This window comes from Anguilla rostrata, chromosome 3 (assembly GCF_018555375.3).
Source record: "Anguilla rostrata isolate EN2019 chromosome 3, ASM1855537v3, whole genome shotgun sequence".
NCBI lineage: Eukaryota > Metazoa > Chordata > Actinopteri > Anguilliformes > Anguillidae > Anguilla > Anguilla rostrata.
The window spans coordinates 39,776,579-39,792,831 of record NC_057935.1 but is presented as its reverse complement, the minus strand read 5'-3'; the positions used below and the strand labels follow the sequence as shown (position 1 = coordinate 39,792,831).

General features: G+C 42.3%; 2 protein-coding genes across 3 annotated transcripts in view; one reads left to right on the top strand and one right to left on the bottom strand.

The window, feature by feature from the left end:
• Positions 1–30: 30 nt before the first annotated feature.
• cfap410 (cilia and flagella associated protein 410) lies at positions 31–4,562 on the bottom strand. Of its 2 annotated transcripts, none has more exons than XM_064327563.1 (7): positions 4,538–4,562; positions 3,385–3,403; positions 3,165–3,211; positions 2,590–2,819; positions 1,894–2,038; positions 1,526–1,610; positions 31–827 (listed from the first exon to the last, which is right to left on the bottom strand). In XM_064327563.1, exons 3-7 carry the CDS (start codon positions 3,191–3,193, stop codon positions 675–677), a joined length of 642 nt encoding a protein of 213 aa, XP_064183633.1. In that variant the 5' UTR covers positions 3,194–3,211; positions 3,385–3,403; positions 4,538–4,562; the 3' UTR covers positions 31–674. The 2 variants fall into 2 exon arrangements, with proteins under 2 accessions (XP_064183633.1, XP_064183632.1); XM_064327562.1 differs by lacking the exon at positions 4,538–4,562 and adding an exon at positions 4,087–4,353.
• Positions 4,563–7,477: 2,915 nt separating this feature from the next.
• LOC135250816 (mitogen-activated protein kinase kinase kinase 13-like) overlaps positions 7,478–16,253 on the top strand; it is a 45,086-nt gene continuing 36,310 nt past the window's right edge. The window contains exon 1 of the mRNA XM_064327554.1: positions 7,478–7,963. The gene's annotated coding sequence lies outside the window, so the exon portion shown is untranslated. The remainder of the gene's footprint in view (positions 7,964–16,253) is intronic.

Below are 16,253 nucleotides of genomic sequence, written 5' to 3'. Positions count from 1 at the left end.
TTGAAGTGGTTAACGTGAAAGAAAAAAACATTTAGTGCATTTCTGTTTATTTGCATACAGAAAATATACATGAATCTTTATGCAGTTATTTTGAAGGCAAATGTATAGCAACCAAACATGTAACTTTTCACACAAGTACCCTAACTAAAGTTAAACAGCACGAGTTACTGTCATTAGTCAACAAAATTGTGTTCTTTGTTGAAATTAGTATAACAATACTGCTTCAACTAAAGTGCTTCTGATAAATAGTTTCAATAGTGTTTATATAAAATGTAGAATTTGTGTTGATACTGTTCACTGTACTCAAGCTCAGCGAGGCAATTGTGCAGTTGGTGATAGAAGACACAAAATGGCGTGATTAAGAATAAGCAAGCCAGCATCTTCACAAGACGGGACAGGAGATAAGTCTGTTACAGCTCAAACAAAGCGGAAGAGAACTCCACCAGCCTTCAGTTCAGAGCCACAGTCACTTCCTGCTCTGAGCAAGAAAAACCACCAAGTGACCACCAGGTATGAAAGTTCTGGAAAAGGTCACGGTGTCAGATTTCAATGGGTTCCATATTCCTGATTCCAGTAAATGTGCAGGGGTGAGCGGTAGGTGGTTCTATAGTGAGAGTGGATGCGGTCACTCTTCTACAGGCATGCGCCTCGCTGTTGCCCCCTCCTGGCCGGGCTTAGTCACACAGCTGGATGACATCACTCCTCTCGGGCGGGCTGCTGTGTCTGTGCAGGGCACGCTGTCGAGACTCTGCCGTCTTCTGGACAAGCTGGAGCTCCTCAGAGTTGAGCTCCTTCAACAGAAGCAAGACTGCCTCCAGTACGTGACTCTGGACAGGAAGGGAGGGAGATGTTCATTCTTTGGTGCCTGCACGAGCAGTTATAATGGCCTGCGTAGACACCTACAGTATGTAAATCCAATGCAAGGAAAGTGGAGATCTCTGCTGTCGAGCTATAAGACAAAGGCTATGGAAGTACTGCAGTGTTGCTAGATAAGACCATCTTGTCCTTTTCCCATATTTGTGGTCCAACAAACAATCCTTATATTGTCAACATTTTTAATTTGTCACTAATTAGGTGGCAGAGGAAAGTAAACAATGCATTAATTATTTTGCTTTGTTGATACTGGGTATGTTCACCAAGGCTGTTCAATAATCGATCCTCCATTATTGGTGGGAGACTAACGTAACAAAATGCTCAGATAACTGACTGCTCCTGAGAGAATCGGTTAATAATGTGCACATAAATCCAGTTTAATCAATACATTTTATGTAAAGCTGCTACAACAATGTATGCATCACTACATGATCTGTTTTATACACCATAAAACTGAAATTTTAACTATAGAAAGATGACAAACGGCTGTAAATGTCCTACAAACGCATGGTTTACCTGAAGGTTTAATCTCAAAGGTCATGTCTAACGAGTAGGTTCTTACCTGATTGGCTTCATTTCCGGCTCTGACAGTCGACATCTGACTCCGAACGTGATTTACCATAAGATGTACAGAAGGGGAAAGTGAACTCACCTTTTTACCCGAAGTCTGTGGAGAGGAGAGCGATGGAAATTTATCTCTTGGTAAAAGCTTCATTCCCAGTTGCTCTCGGATTTTACTGGAAAGAGAAGACAGGATTATGGAATCCCTCCCTTTTTTAATGGTGCCGAATACCATTTACAGAATTACTGCCTGGTGCTTCCCTTATGGATTATTTACATTTTTAATATTATATTTATTAACACAGTACTTTCCTTAGATCCCACAAACTTATTCCAGGGCACCAATGAGGCTCTCTTTGACAGACAAGGTGTGTTTTTAAAATGGCAGAAGGAATATATGTTGAGGTGAACGTTTTAAAACACATAACATAATGTCAGAACTAAGATTAGGCCCCTTACTTTGTCTCCTCCATGCTGTAGTTTTGGGGGTCATTCTCTGTGTCGGCCTCTGTGAGCCCGTTAGCAGAGATTGGGACTGGTGCTGGGGGATTACCGATCACCTCCCCTTCCTCTAGAGCCTGGGCCAGCTCCTCCTCTGTCACCACTGTCGGAAAGAGGCAGACAGAGACACGACACACTGTCATGGGGCTATACACAATACTACTAAGAAACTTCCAGAGACACACTCTGACCACAGCAACCTCTGTGATGAGATTATTTTATACAGTAATACTCACAGATACTGGCACAGTGAAAAAGCACCCTCCATAACAAAAATTGAGTATTTCTCAGAATCACTGCTTTAAAGTTCTGCACAAGCCATGGAACTTAAAGTTATCACTTCACATATTTGGGGCCCCTACGCATTTGTCGGTACTATTTAACTGTGCTTTAGCCATTGATGACTCCTTCCCATGAGCCAGTCAAAGGCTCATTTTTATAACTGCCACAACGGGTTATGTTTTCTAGCGGGAATAAAAACCAAAGAAAAAATTTAAACCAAAAGTATGAAAAAACAGCCATAAATTTGATGATAGTACTGTCTGTGAGTGATATGACCATAACAATCTCATTAGAAAGGACACCAAGTGTCTGGTTGTGGCACAAATTAGCATTGGGCCCAGCGGCTAAGCTCAGGAGGCGCTGCACACGCACCCTGATTGTCCAGCTTGTGCAGGCTCGGCAGGTTGCGCAGTACGGTCATGCGGTACTTCACAGGGTCGCTGCCGCAGCAGGGGTTCTCTGCCAGCCACAGCACCCGCAGCTGGGCCAGGTGCCTGAGGTGGCTCAGCTCGCTCAGGCTCTGGATGCAGTTCCGCCTCAGATACAGCTCCGTCAGGCTCTGGCACTGACTCACGTGCTCCAGGGAACAGATCTGATTAGCACTGGAAGGAAGGGAAGAGCGCAGCAATGTAAGGACATGACAGGAGAGAGTGAAATGTTTGTGTGAGAGTTTACACGTGGCATGGTGCAAAATTCAATAGGTGGGAAAAATTATTATTATTGATAAATATTAAAAGGCATGGATTAATCAAACAGTTTACGCAGACCAATGTTTTAAAATTCATGATCAGGAGACCACATAACTGTGTGCTATCCTTGCTTCTTCTTACTGTCTGTCATCTTTTCGCTTTACTTAATCAGAAATTATGCCTTCAGTTCACGGGAAATATGTAGTAATGTTGAAAAACACATTTTGATTAACGAGACATTGCTAAATATGGACCTACCTTAGAGTCAAAACTTCAATATTGGGCATTTCTGTGAATATTGAGATCTACAGACAAAAGAGGTTATATCAGACAGATTAATAAATAAATAGAGTAGCATACCGATATGATGTGATACTATGAACATGAAATCAGCTGAAAACCAAGCAAAGTAGATTACTGTCAGAAAGGATTTTCCAATAAAAATCTCAGTAAAATATAGCTAGGTCAGGCTACTTACATCTGTCAGGTTGCAACCCCTAAGATGAAAAGGAGAAACGGTTAATTCGAAATGATAGTTGAAAGCCGTATGTACCCAAAACACTATCTGGCTATTCAGTAAACCTGTGACAGGATGGTAAAAGTTAAATGCAGGATGGTGATTACAGCCATCAACATCTAAAGTTGTTCAACGTCCAGAAAATAAAAATGCAGTAGGCCTACATGCCAACATAATACCACACGAAAGTGGTATGACCAATGATAATTTGCGATGCTGTCATTCAACCGGGATCAGGGCTTCGTAACATATCTAGCTAGCTATAGTATAATGTAACCGTAACTTAGCTGATAACAACCAAATAATGAACATCAAAAGTCTTGGCGGCGTAGTCAGCTTTCAGAGCTGGACAGTGATACCTAACTCATTCAACCTAGTGGTAAGGTTAGTTAGTTAGCGAGTTATATGCAAAGCTGCATTGCTAGCTAGCCAATTAATTCGTTACATCTAGCTAGTTAAAAATCCATCATACATCTTAAAACAGAATAATCAGTTTACTTGCGGGATATAGTTCAAAACTAACTGCGCTTAAGTCAGCTGGCTGGCTATTCCAAATGGCTAACGTCAGACAACCATCCTGCAACAGGACCATCTACAGTTAGCTACTACTAGCAGTTGGATAAACTAGCTAGCTGCATACGTAGCTACCGAGAGCTATCTTACCAGCAATTGAGTTTCTTAACGCTGTCGAGGTCCGACGCTTTTGCCCTAGCAAGCACTAATTTTCGTGTTAGTTTCATCTTAAAGACAAAATGTTTACTATCTCTGTCCTATAATATATTTATAGCAGTGCCTGAGTCGATGCTATTAGCTACAACGTTCCCAGCCCCAGGCCAGCGGTATCCATTACTCTTGTACCGTGCGCTTGTTTACAGAGCGCATGCGGCTTTGTGTTGGTTCTGTGTGTGCTAGCGTCTGTAGCGTCGTAGCAACCGTATGGTTGCTGTGTGTTTAACCCTTGCACGTCGGTCATCGATTTAATAGGAGTTTTGAAGAGTACAATTATTTAAGTTAATAATAATAATAATAATAATAATAATAATAATAATAATAATAACAATAAATGTATTTCTACAATGTTTAGTGCAGTATACATATTCAATAATTATGGCACCCATTGCATGTTCTCCCAGTGACCGTGTGGGTTTCCTCCGGGTACTCCTGGTTTCTTCTGACAGTCCAAAGACATGCAGGTTAGGCTAATTGGAGGGTCTAAATTACCCATAGGTATGAGTGTGTGAGTGAACAGTGTTTGTGCCCTGTGATGGATTGGCAGCCTGTCCAGCATGCGTGCCTGCCCAATGGATGGGCTCCGTATTAAAATAGTGAACATACTTTTATTTCCTAAAAAAGGCAGTATTCCTATTTGCCACTAGATGGCAGGAACAGACTATTAGCTGGCATTGAAGAGACGCTGCAATCAGCAGGCCAGATCTTTCCTCAGATTTTATGATTGTAGGCTATTTTACCATTTTGATAGGATTAGTTATCTCCAAGCCAGGTTTTCAAAACTGAAAAAAGATGAGACCATTCTGATCCAGCTTTCACTTTGATAATCCGATTTGGCCATTTACCATGATTAAATGTGACTACCACGTTTTTCTAAATTTAAAAGTAGATTGAGATTGTTTGACCTGAAATATCTATATAATCCTGAATTTATTAGGAGGGTGGATTTAAAAAGTTCAAATCCAATAAAAGTGACAATTATATATATAATAAAGGTGAGGATACTAACGTAAATAATTGTGGGCTTGACTCATTGCCCTTTGCTTTGCCTTTCTACAAATAGATTAGTTTCAATGGCCCGGGTTTCCACATATTCAGAAATTATGACTCCACTGATTATACCTGCTAGTCAATGGTTTAATCAATTTGAGATTTTTCTTAAGGAATAATTTGCCATATAACATATTATAGATCATGATGTAATGTGGTTTAGGGCAGGTTTCTGAAACCCTGGTCCTGGAGAGCCACAGGCTCAGCTGGTTTTGTTGTGACTCTGCACTTAATTAATCAATTAAAACAGTTGATTACACAGTTAACTATCTTCACCTGGTTAATTGGGTCTGGACTGAGCGCTGATTTTGAGGCGAAAACAGAGCTGGTCGCTCTCCAGGACCAGGGTTGCAGTCCCCTGGCCAAGGAGGTTGTAATTATGCCACAATTATTCTTGATGTAGCCTTTTACAGTGACACTTTAAATGTTCAGTTACCAGCTGTCAGTAATTCATTGTGTGATATGCAGTGAGCTCCATAATGTTTGAGACAAAGACATTTCTTTACTCCACAATTTGAGGTTTGTAATCAAACAAATTCATTTTTGGTTAAAGTGCACACTCAGCTTTAATTTAAAGGTATTTTTGTATATTTTAGTTTGTAGAAATTACTGCATAAGAACAAGAAGCACAAGAACAGGAAAACTAAAGGATATTGTGACACTTTTAAACATGTATTTATAAACACAGACTAAAAATACAAACAGACTGTTTTGTAGGCTGTGGATCGGTACCATGGGTTTATACTAAGTCTGAACCATGTGAGTATTACCTGTGACTGGTGTTCAAAGTGACATATACCTGCTCACGATGATCTTACCTGGTAACTGAAATGGTAGCCCTATAAAAATATTTTTGGGGGATTTGTGGGAGTACTTGTAAATGATGGCAAGGTGACAACCCTTGGGGTGCATGAGAAGGTATGTCATCCTGAGGGGTCAAGCAGTTCTTCAGAACTCTGGAAGGTCCACAAGAAGCTGCATAATTGGCTGAAATATACCACCTGGGGAGGCATCTCAATCGAGGGGATGTCATCGTATATCAGTGCCTCTCTGGTCAACTGGGTGCTCACAGTCTGCCTGCACTAGTTACACATGAACAGCCCTCCATATCAATGCTGCACAAGCTTCACTGGTGGACTAGGGTGAAAAGAAGCAGTGAGTTGATATTAGTCTTTCAAAGGAGATTGTGTGCTTGTCTGTGTTCTCCCAAAGTGACAGAGGAATTTACAGCAATGACACGGTCACACACAACTTGAACATTCCAAATGAAACAAATTGTTGATCACACTGCATTGTGTTCAATATAATCATTAAAGACAATTAATATGATATAAAAAAACCCCTCAAATTTTACATTACTTTCATTTATAATTAGAAATCTAGTTAATAGGGCGACATAGCTCAGGAGTAAGACGATTGTTGGCATCGGAGGTTGCGTCAACCCGCCCGGGATGTCAAGTGTCCTTGAGCAAGACACCTAACCCTACCCTAACTGCTCTGGCATGGAGGCATCAATTGTAAGCGCTTGGATAAAGCCTATATAAATGCAGTCCATTTACCATTACCATTAGGTGCACAAATGAAATTAATGTCTTAACTTTTATTTGGCATTTCTCCTCAAGTTGTACACTCTATACTACAGTAGCCTAAATCCAGAATGAGGAATGTGTAGCCTAATGCTTCCCCCTAGAGCTCATCCACTGTGCAGTCCAATTTGTTTTATTTCGACATTCATTCGTTTTATTTGTAAATCTATAAATATGATCTTTAAATGTTTTTGGACAATAGCCTCTCATAAAAGTATAGTTTAATAACCAATGTATAGTTAAAGTATGCAAATACTTAAAAAATTATTACATCTCATGGAAAACAGGAATTTTCTGACACTGAAACATATAGAATTCAGAATTTGTGTTTTATCAATGTTAATGTTAAACATCACAGTAGCCTATTGAGACAGACTGAGGCATTTTTTGGGTTTCCATTCTGAAGAAATTCATTGATCTTTAAATATTTTAAACAGTTCTTTCTCTTCATTATACCCTTAAATACCAGTAGGTAATTTATAATAAGGGAGTCTGTGCAGTCTGTATAGCATTGAGTTTTAAAAGCCCATTATTTTTGTCCTCTGACTCGGTGCATTGAAAATCAGTTTCGGAGCACACCATATCTACACGCTCATTGGTCCAGAAAAAGTGGCTCGACTGAACAGTATCGCTTCCACGCCCTCAAATTCCCCACAAGTTGTTTTGAACAGTAATAGGATCTATAACAACAAAAGCACTTTTTTTTACTGACATCAAAGAGCTATTATTGCATGGTCTCTTAATAATTGACCATGAGTCGTGCCAGAATAAACGTTGTGACAGCTACAGAAACCGAGTTTCTACTTAGAAGTATATGATAAAACCTGCCTACTCTCATAGGAAGCCTGTTCGAGTGTCTGCTATTTTTAAACAGCATCCTAGCAATTTAGGTTATTGTTTCCAGTAGAGATAAACAGTAGCTTGACTGAAGTGGTTTTGTTCAAAGGGGAAGTTAAATTTTATTTTTTGTATCGTTCCACTTTTTTCACCATAGCTACAATACTCATACAAGATCCCTGTCAGGTGCGTGAGGTAGCAGGTGTATTATTCGCCGAACGCGGAAGTGACGTCCCTGCTCACGAGATTTGGATTAAACCACTGGATTAAACTGGGACGAAGCGACCGAGAGAGAAACTGCCCACTACACCGAGGGAAATAAACAAAACAGTGGCAAGGTAATTTACAGTTTACAATTTTTCAATGATTCATTTTGAAATTAGTGATAGTTGGTTTAGCGTTAGTCCAGTCATGCATTTGCCCTGTCACTTTCTTTTAATCATTTTGTTATTGCACAGAGAGGTAGCTTTTAGCTGGTGATGCGGCCGGTCTGAGTGGTGTTGGCGATGGTCGATCAGAACCAATGATTTCACGATGCGGCGATTTATGTCAATGAAAGCAATCTGTATTCGAGTGTAAAAATGCATGGCATTGCTGGGTTTATGGAGGATGCGAATCGTATACTGCTTCTTGGTTCTTTGTTAAGATGTTCTAAATGGCTAGCTAGATGGCTTGTTATGATAGCTGCAGTGCTACAGACAGTAACATGACGGCTGTACAGCTAAGGTTAGGTGTCGATTGATACAGTATGTGAACTTTATAGCTGCCTGTTCCATGATAATGTTACAGCAAAAGAAAATATTTATGTATTTGTGAAAGGGTGTGTGTTTTGCTATTAAACCGAAAGGCACATTTCTAGAAATAACTGCACACTGCTTAATGTAACACCAAGTGAAAGGTGACTTGATTGCTTGCTACGTTTGCACTAGGCGAGCAAGTGCTCATTATGTAACCAGGTAGATTGCCGTGACTTATCCACAACAATTTATTCAATTGAAGTTATTTATTGCCAGTGTTGTATTTACAAGTGTTTCATTTACAAATCGGAGTAATGAGTCAGAGTAATGGCACATATATATTTTTCTGATTAAATACAGTGCGTTAAATTAGAGATCGTATTTATTGATCAATTAATGCTTATTAATACACCATACCAGAGATTTACCAAGTACCCATATACTCTGTCTGAAATATCGGGGTAATTGCGTTGTAATCATATACGTAATGTAGTTTTACGGCTGTTGGGTCGTCATAACTTCTGACTTATTTGCAACCGAGCCAGACCTTGCCATAGTTTCGGTTGACAGCAAATATTTGATGAATTTATAAATTCAGGTGTTGTTTTCTGTAGTTATGTCTGTTAGATATGTCCATGTTGTCTGTGAGGACAGTAGAAAATTATTGCGCCGTGCATGTGATGAGAATGGGAAGTGGCTGATTATTCAGCGCATGCTAGCGCAGATGCTCTTTCTTGACCGGAAATGCTGTCCCCATAAGTGTAAACCGGTACCATGTTAACACAGGTTGTATAGAGTTTTGCTGTTACACTAAACAACAAGCTTTCTTCCAGATGCTTCTCTGCATCATGATAATGCTGGACATATCCCTGCAAATGATGTTAAGATTGATTTTGACTGTAGGCACCCTGGGGATAAAAACTTCACATGTAGTGGCTCCAGGAACATACAGCAGTATGTGAATTTCCAAATAAACCACTTTACTTTTTTGCACATGTGGGGATTGCAAATACAATACATAGCAATGTGAGCTATTCTATATTTTTTACAGAAGCATTTGAATTTTCTGAATGGGACTTCTGTGCGTGGTGATGCATTGTCAGGAGCAGTGATGGCGGTTGGTGTCCTGGGTGTCCAAGGCACACCCAGTTTTTGATTGATTCACTCAAAAATCGGAGGTTCCACCCTGGCCCATGATCGCAACCTCCGGGCCGGGTCCACCTGCAAATGTCTCAGTTGCACCAACGATCGGAACCCTGGCGCCCCTACTGGTCAGGAGGGCTCTCTCCACTGCTGCGGCATGTGTAGTCTTCGGATGACGAAAAGTTATTCTAATTCTAATTTATGAACAAGAAACATGTTGGACCTCAGCATTGACACCTTGTTAATTTCTGTTCATCTTTTTATAGTGGGTACTATAAGCCGGGTGAAAGCAGTACGGTTAAGTGTGATAAACCTGCTCACTTCCGGGATGTACAGTTAACGTGGCAATCCAAACATAAACTTTGAGACGTGGAGAACTGGTTGAATCATGAGAGGCATGTGTGAAATTCATCTCACTTCCTGGAGCCACCTTCTGAGAATTTCACCAGTGTACAATCTGGCACATTTTTGGCATGCCTGTCATTGCTTCAGTAAGTGCTGCTCCAAAACGGAAAATCAAAAGTGTCTTTAAGATTTTTTGATATCTGACCACCTGGGGTCCAAACCTCATCATCCCATTCAGAGACTGGAAAACCCGTTCACGATTCTGTAGTTTTTAGGAGTAACACAGCTGGGCATCACCTGGCTGTCACACTTTGCCCTAAAAATAAATCCTTTTCTTTCCTGGCATCACATGCCTACTCTGATCTCTGTGTCATTAGCCTGTTTACCGTCAGCACTACTATGAAACCTATTTTATACACCAAATCAAATGTGTTTGTATTCCACTCAATGTGGCCAATTGAAAATATACAGCCCACTGTATGTGGACCGGATAAAAATGTGTGTTTTCTAAAAACGTGTGTGTGTTGGACCAAGTTTAAATGCGTTTGTATTCCACCTGGTGCGGATCTTGAGTTTTGAGGATTGATGTGAAAAGCGGCAGCAAATATAAATGCTAAGTATAGCTGGATAATTTGGCTCGGGGCTAATGCGCTGTAATGGTTAGTGTGCTGGGCCTGTAAGCAGAAAATTGCAGGCTGCGGGACACCGCTGCTGTAGCCGTGGACACGGCACTTCATCAGGACGGCTCTAGCGCGTATCGACTATGCACTATATTTTGCGAAATGGGTAGAAGCGCTAGCTGCGCAGGATGCACTCTTGCAGATTATAGAAACCTCTGGACTGTTTTGCATTATTGGCTCTGTGAGGTAAATCAGATCTGACAACATGCATGCGCACACCACTGTCTTTGTCGGGCTTTTCTGCGGTCTGTTTGCAGAGTAGCATGCCTCAGGCCTGCACTGCATTCTCTCAGTCTGCAGTTAACATGAAAGAACAATGTGTGTTTTTGTAGGCTTCTGTTCTGAGAGGTGGAAGGGCAGCTTCGCCTGGTGCAGGAAAATGGGACGCTGACCAGTAAGTCAGTCTATGGAGAACGTGGCGATTTACAGCTGGATAATTATATATTAGGGTTATTTTAAGTAATCCGCTTTCTCGGTGGTTTCCATACAAGCTGTATTCTTTTTCTCCAGAAACACTACCGATGCAGTGTTTATGAAGAAATAAATATTTGCTTAATACTATCCATCCTTGTCCCTTATAACGGAGTGTAGCCTAATAGTTGAAAAAGGCGTGTGTATTCCTGGATGTTTTTGGTTCGCTCTGACAGATGGATCTGACGGATGACCTGGGTTTCCTTGATGGATTTATTTGTTTCTCTCGGATTTCACGCTGTGATACCTGAACTGTGGAAGTGAGCTGCCACTGCCTCTGTGCGGCTAGGGATCGCGGGGCTGGCGATTGTGTTCCCTCTCCTGAGCTCCGCGAAACCCTTGTCTTAAGTGTCCTCCTGTGACTCTAATGATCGGTGCCTCTGTAGCTGTCCAGCTCTGGTTTTTGGAAAAGGGTAAAGTTACAGGTCAGGTACTAATAAGGCAAATACAAGCTTGGGCCAGATCTTCTTCCTGCTTTCAAGGAGCTAGTAGCACAGTTAGTACTTGGCTTAAAGGCATGCTATGCAGGATGTTTTAACCTTGCTGTGGTTACGTGTTTACAATCAGTGAAGTCTCTGCCTCTGTCTTCAATCCCACTCGCTCAGCCCAAGCCCAAGTACCCCGTGTAACGTAGCTTGCTGCGTAGCTAGAGGTAACATTGCTTACAGGTCCAACAGAACTTAGCGTTGCTTTTTATCCCCTCGGCGAACTTCAGCTGACTCCACTGAGGAAAAGCAATTCCAGTGTTAACTCTTGTTCTTGAACAAGAGTTAACACTGTCAAGAGTTAACACTGTCGTCTTGTCCTTTTGCTTGGCTGTATCTAGGTTTCTTCACTGGCTAGCTAGCTAGCAACAAGCGCTCCACTGACATCTGATCCCAAACCAAAGGCTCTGTAGCCACCCCCACCCCTTCCCACACAGAAAAGAGCGCCACACCCAGAAACGTCCTGAGAACATTTTAGAATAACAAATACAAGTAAATTTGCACAAATTTGGAAAAAGCACATAAAGACAGAAATTGCCAGTCCATCATAGATATGCGTTAGCATGGTTATTTTATAATATTCTTAAGGTATACATCCTGCATAGTATGCCTTTAAGACAAACTAACTCAATCAGTGAGTGTGTTACTGCTGATTTCAGTGTGGACTGATTTCTGTTCTAACATGGGAACTGGTACCAGTTAGAGGAGACAGGATCCATGATCCAATGAATATTTATGACTGAAAAAGGCACACTCAGCCTTTCCTGAATGCTTTAAAGAGGGATGTAGGCTACGTGGTTGGAATCAAGGCAATATTTTAATAGCTGCGCGAATAGGCTAATTATCATGAAAATCATGTGAGGCATATTATTGGTGACCAGAGATCATGTCTTCGGAAAACAAAACCACTGGGGAGGGACTCTGAAAGAATAAGATTTCTTCAGTTAGCCTATATTATTAAGGATATTACCAACGGCTGGGAAAGGTTAAAAGCCTATCAGAATTGAACGTTTTTCTCTCTTGACGGGAAGTGCTTTCAGTATCTTTCTCTGGAGCACTGTGAAAGAACACGGTGACTTTTAGTCTGGGACACTGTAATTGAAATGTGTGCTTTTCCACGGTCTGTCAGGCACTTATCTATCCCGCAGCACCTTAATTAAGTGCTTAGCTTTTGATTTCCCCCCCCCGTCTTTTCATTCTTTAGGCCTACGTACACAGGTGGGTTGTTTGAGTTCAAACATTAAACCATGTTATTAGGCAGCTCAACTAGGCCTGGTCAAGTGGTTTTTGAACACCATAAGTATGTGTAGGCTACATGAAGGGAATTGCACCGAAGTAGGCTAAATATTGAAGTGTTACGAAGTAAAATCTCATTTTTAGTACCAGGCGCGTTAAAATACAGTATGGGCAGACATTCCATCTCTGTTTTTCTGTGTTTATTCTCTACTCCTTGGAATTGTAGTGCTGAGAATACTAGCATTTATATATAGCATAGCATTTAGACTACAAGTCGTGTACAAGACAATAAATGGTGCTGGTAATAGCCTATATTTTGATTTGAAAGCAATGCTGTATTAATGATGGAAATATGTGCACCTGATTTTTGTGCAGGATATAGGTGTGCTGGATTTCAAGCTGTTTACGCTTGCATAATTGGCATAGCTGTGGTGTTGAAAGCAAAAGCCACAAAACATTGACGTTCATTGAGCTTTGCAGTGGTAGTAGAGATGTCATAACAGTGTGTTCTTATTAGAGGGGTCCTAGCAGTGTGTTCTTATTAAAGGTGTCCTAGCAGTGCGTTCTTATTAGAGGGGACATAGCAGTGTGTTCATATTAGATTAGATCCAAACAGGTCTTATTACAAGACTCCTTGCTGTGCAATGCTCTGTCACAGTATTTTTTCAGCTGTGCGTGCACATCACTCTCCTTGGTGTAGACTCTGTGGTGGTGATTCATTTGTATTTATAAGCAGTGATAGGACGCCGATAGGGGCTGCTGGCGGGGGAAAGGTGGAGGAGTGCTGTCCCCTCGTGTCCCACACGTTTACCCCTGTCTCCAGTGAAGCTGCTGGAGACTGCAGATCTCTTATCTCTGAGTGAGATAGTATCAGCCGTGTGAACGTGACAGTGCAACGGAGGCTGCTGTGCGCGCCCGCGCGTGGGTGAACGTGCTTGTCGTGATGTGTGCACAAGTGTGTGTCTCGTGTTTGCGGGCACTCGCGTATTAGCGTGTGTGTATGCCTACTATGTGCATATAAGTGTGCGCGTGTACATGTGGGGAGTGTGTGTGTGCGTGTGTATATGTGCATATGTGTCTGCGCGCACGTGTGTATGTGTGAGTATTTTGCACGCAAGTGCGTGTGCGTGTGTACATGTGGTGTGTGTGTGTGTGGGGGCGCAAGTGTGTATCTATGTGCGTGCACGTGTGAGGTACAGTATGTGTGTGTGGGGGCGGGTGGAGGGCATGTGTGTGCGTGTGCGGGGAATGTGCTACTGTAAGTGTACTGTATGTCTCTGCTGTTTGTTTTGCATCTCCTAAGTGCACTCGAGCAGAAGAAGCCAAACAAAAGGGGAGTGCAGAGACGGCAGGCAGAGTGTGTGTGATTGCCTGTCTCCCTCAGCAAACTCCTCCTCCACACTGACCTCTCAGAAAGGACGCCTTCCGGAAATTCAGCCTGCTTCACCCAATGGCCTGTTTTGAATATCAGAATCTCACTATGGTCCTCTTTGATAAATAAAACTGCTTACGCCCTGCCACATTACCTCTGCACTGAATTAAAATTGACTGTCCCTTGTGGAGACGTTCTGACGGGCCTCTTATCATGACCTCTCTGTATTTTGTTCTGCTGTATGGAATGTGAGTGGGATGTATGTAAGCATATGTGTTTAATAATGTATTGAAATAATAGGTATAGGGTCTGAAAAAACAGTGGTGTTACTGTGATCTATTGTACATCTGAAGAGTGTGTATGTTTGTGTTGGTTTAGCTGCTGTGAGCGGTGTGTGTGTGTGTGTGTCTCTCTGTGAGCATTAGCAGTGAGTGTGTGTAAGTGGTAAATAGTGTGTGTGTCTGTGAGCAGTAGCAGTGAGTGAGTGGTATATAGCATGTGTCAATAGCAGTGAGTGTGTGTGAGTGGTATATAGCATGTGTCAGTAGCAGTGAGTGTGTGTGAGTGGTATATAGCGTGTGTCAGTAGCAGTGAGTGTGTGTGAGTGGTTTGCGTGTCAGTAGCAGTGAGTGTGTGTGAGTGGTATATTAATATAGCGTGTGTCAGTAGCTGTGAGTGTGTGTGAGTGATATATAGTGTGTGTCAGTAGCAGTGAGTGTGTGTGAGTGATATATAGTGTGTGTCAGTAGCAGTGAGTGTGTGTGAGTGGTATACAGTGTGTCAGTAGCAGTGAGTGTGTGTGAGTGGTATATAGCGTGTGTCAGTAGCAGTGAGTGTGTGTGAGTGGTATATAGCGTGTCAGTAGCAGTGAGTGTGTGTGAGTGATATATAGCGTGTCAGTAGCAGTGAGTGTGTGTGAGTGGTATATAGCGTGTCAGTAGCAGTGAGTGTGTGTGAGTGGTATATAGCGTGTCAGTAGCAGTGAGTGTGTGTGAGTGGTATATAGCGTGTGTCAGTAGCAGTGAGTGTGTGAGTGGTATATTAATATAGCGTGTGTCAGTAGCTGTGTGTGTGTGTGAGTGATATATAGCGTGTCAGTAGCAGTGAGTGTGTGTGAGTGGTATATAGCGTGTCAGTAGCAGTGAGTGTGTGTGAGTGGTATATAGCGTGCCAGTAGCAGTGAGTGTGTGTGTGTATATAGCGTCGTAGCAGTAGTGTGAGTGGTATATAGCGTGTCAGTAGCAGTGAGTGTGTGTGAGTGGTATATAGTGTGTCAGTAGCAGTGAGTGTGTGTGAGTGGTAGGCTATATAGCGTGTCAGTAGCAGTGAGTGTGTGTGAGTGGTATATAGCGTGCCAGTAGCAGTGAGTGTGTGTGTGCTATATAGCGTGTCAGTAGCTGTGAGTGGTATATAGCGTGTCAGTAGCAGTGAGTGTGTGTGAGTGGTATATAGCGTGTCAGTAGCAGTGAGTGTGTGTGAGTGGTATATAGCGTGTCAGTAGCAGTGAGTGTGTGTGAGTGGTATATAGCGTGTCAGTAGCAGTGAGTGTGTGTGAGTGGTATATAGCGTGTCAGTAGCAGTGAGTGTGTGTGAGTGGTATATAGCGTGTCAGTAGCAGTGAGTGTGTGTGAGTGGTATATAGCGTGTCAGTAGCAGTGAGTGTGTACTCTCTGGCTGTGCTGTGGCTCTATAATTACTCCTGCCTGCAGGGCCTCATGGGGAGGGAAGGCATTTAAACTGCAGCGTAGGAAAGGCCATCACAGAGCAGCTGAGGCCATCATCACAAACCCTTATTCAGTATCCTCTCATGTCCAATTAGTGACCCCTCACTCCTCCCTAATCTCCCATTTCTCACATCCTCCTGTCCTTAAATTCACTTTATGCTCTGCAGTGACCTCACTACTGGGTAGCACTGTCGCCTCACAGCAAGAAGGTCTTGGGTTCGAATCCCGGCCTGGGCCTTTCTGTGTGGAATGTTCTTTCTTTTTCACTGACATCCTCTTCTTCCTCATTGACATCCCCTCTTCCACACCAACACCGTCGTCTTCCACCCCCTCTTCCACACCAACACCGTCATCTTCCACACCAACACCCCCTCTTCCACACCACCACCCCCTCTTCCACACCAACACCATCGTCTTCCACACCAACATCCCCCT

What these genes read in the sequence shown, in the direction of transcription:
- cfap410 (XM_064327562.1), bottom strand. Translation starts at nt 4,163, where the DNA reads ATGAAACTAACACGAAAATTAGTGCTTGCTAGGGCAAAAGCGTCGGAC. An exon ending in GCACAAGCTGGACAATCAGG is followed by an intron (nt 2,039 to 2,589) that starts GTGCGTGTGCAG and finishes TCTTTCCGACAG; the next exon opens with TGGTGACAGAGGAGGAGCTG. An exon ending in CACAGACTTCGGGTAAAAAG is followed by an intron (nt 828 to 1,525) that starts GTGAGTTCACTT and finishes CTTCCTGTCCAG; the next exon opens with AGTCACGTACTGGAGGCAGT.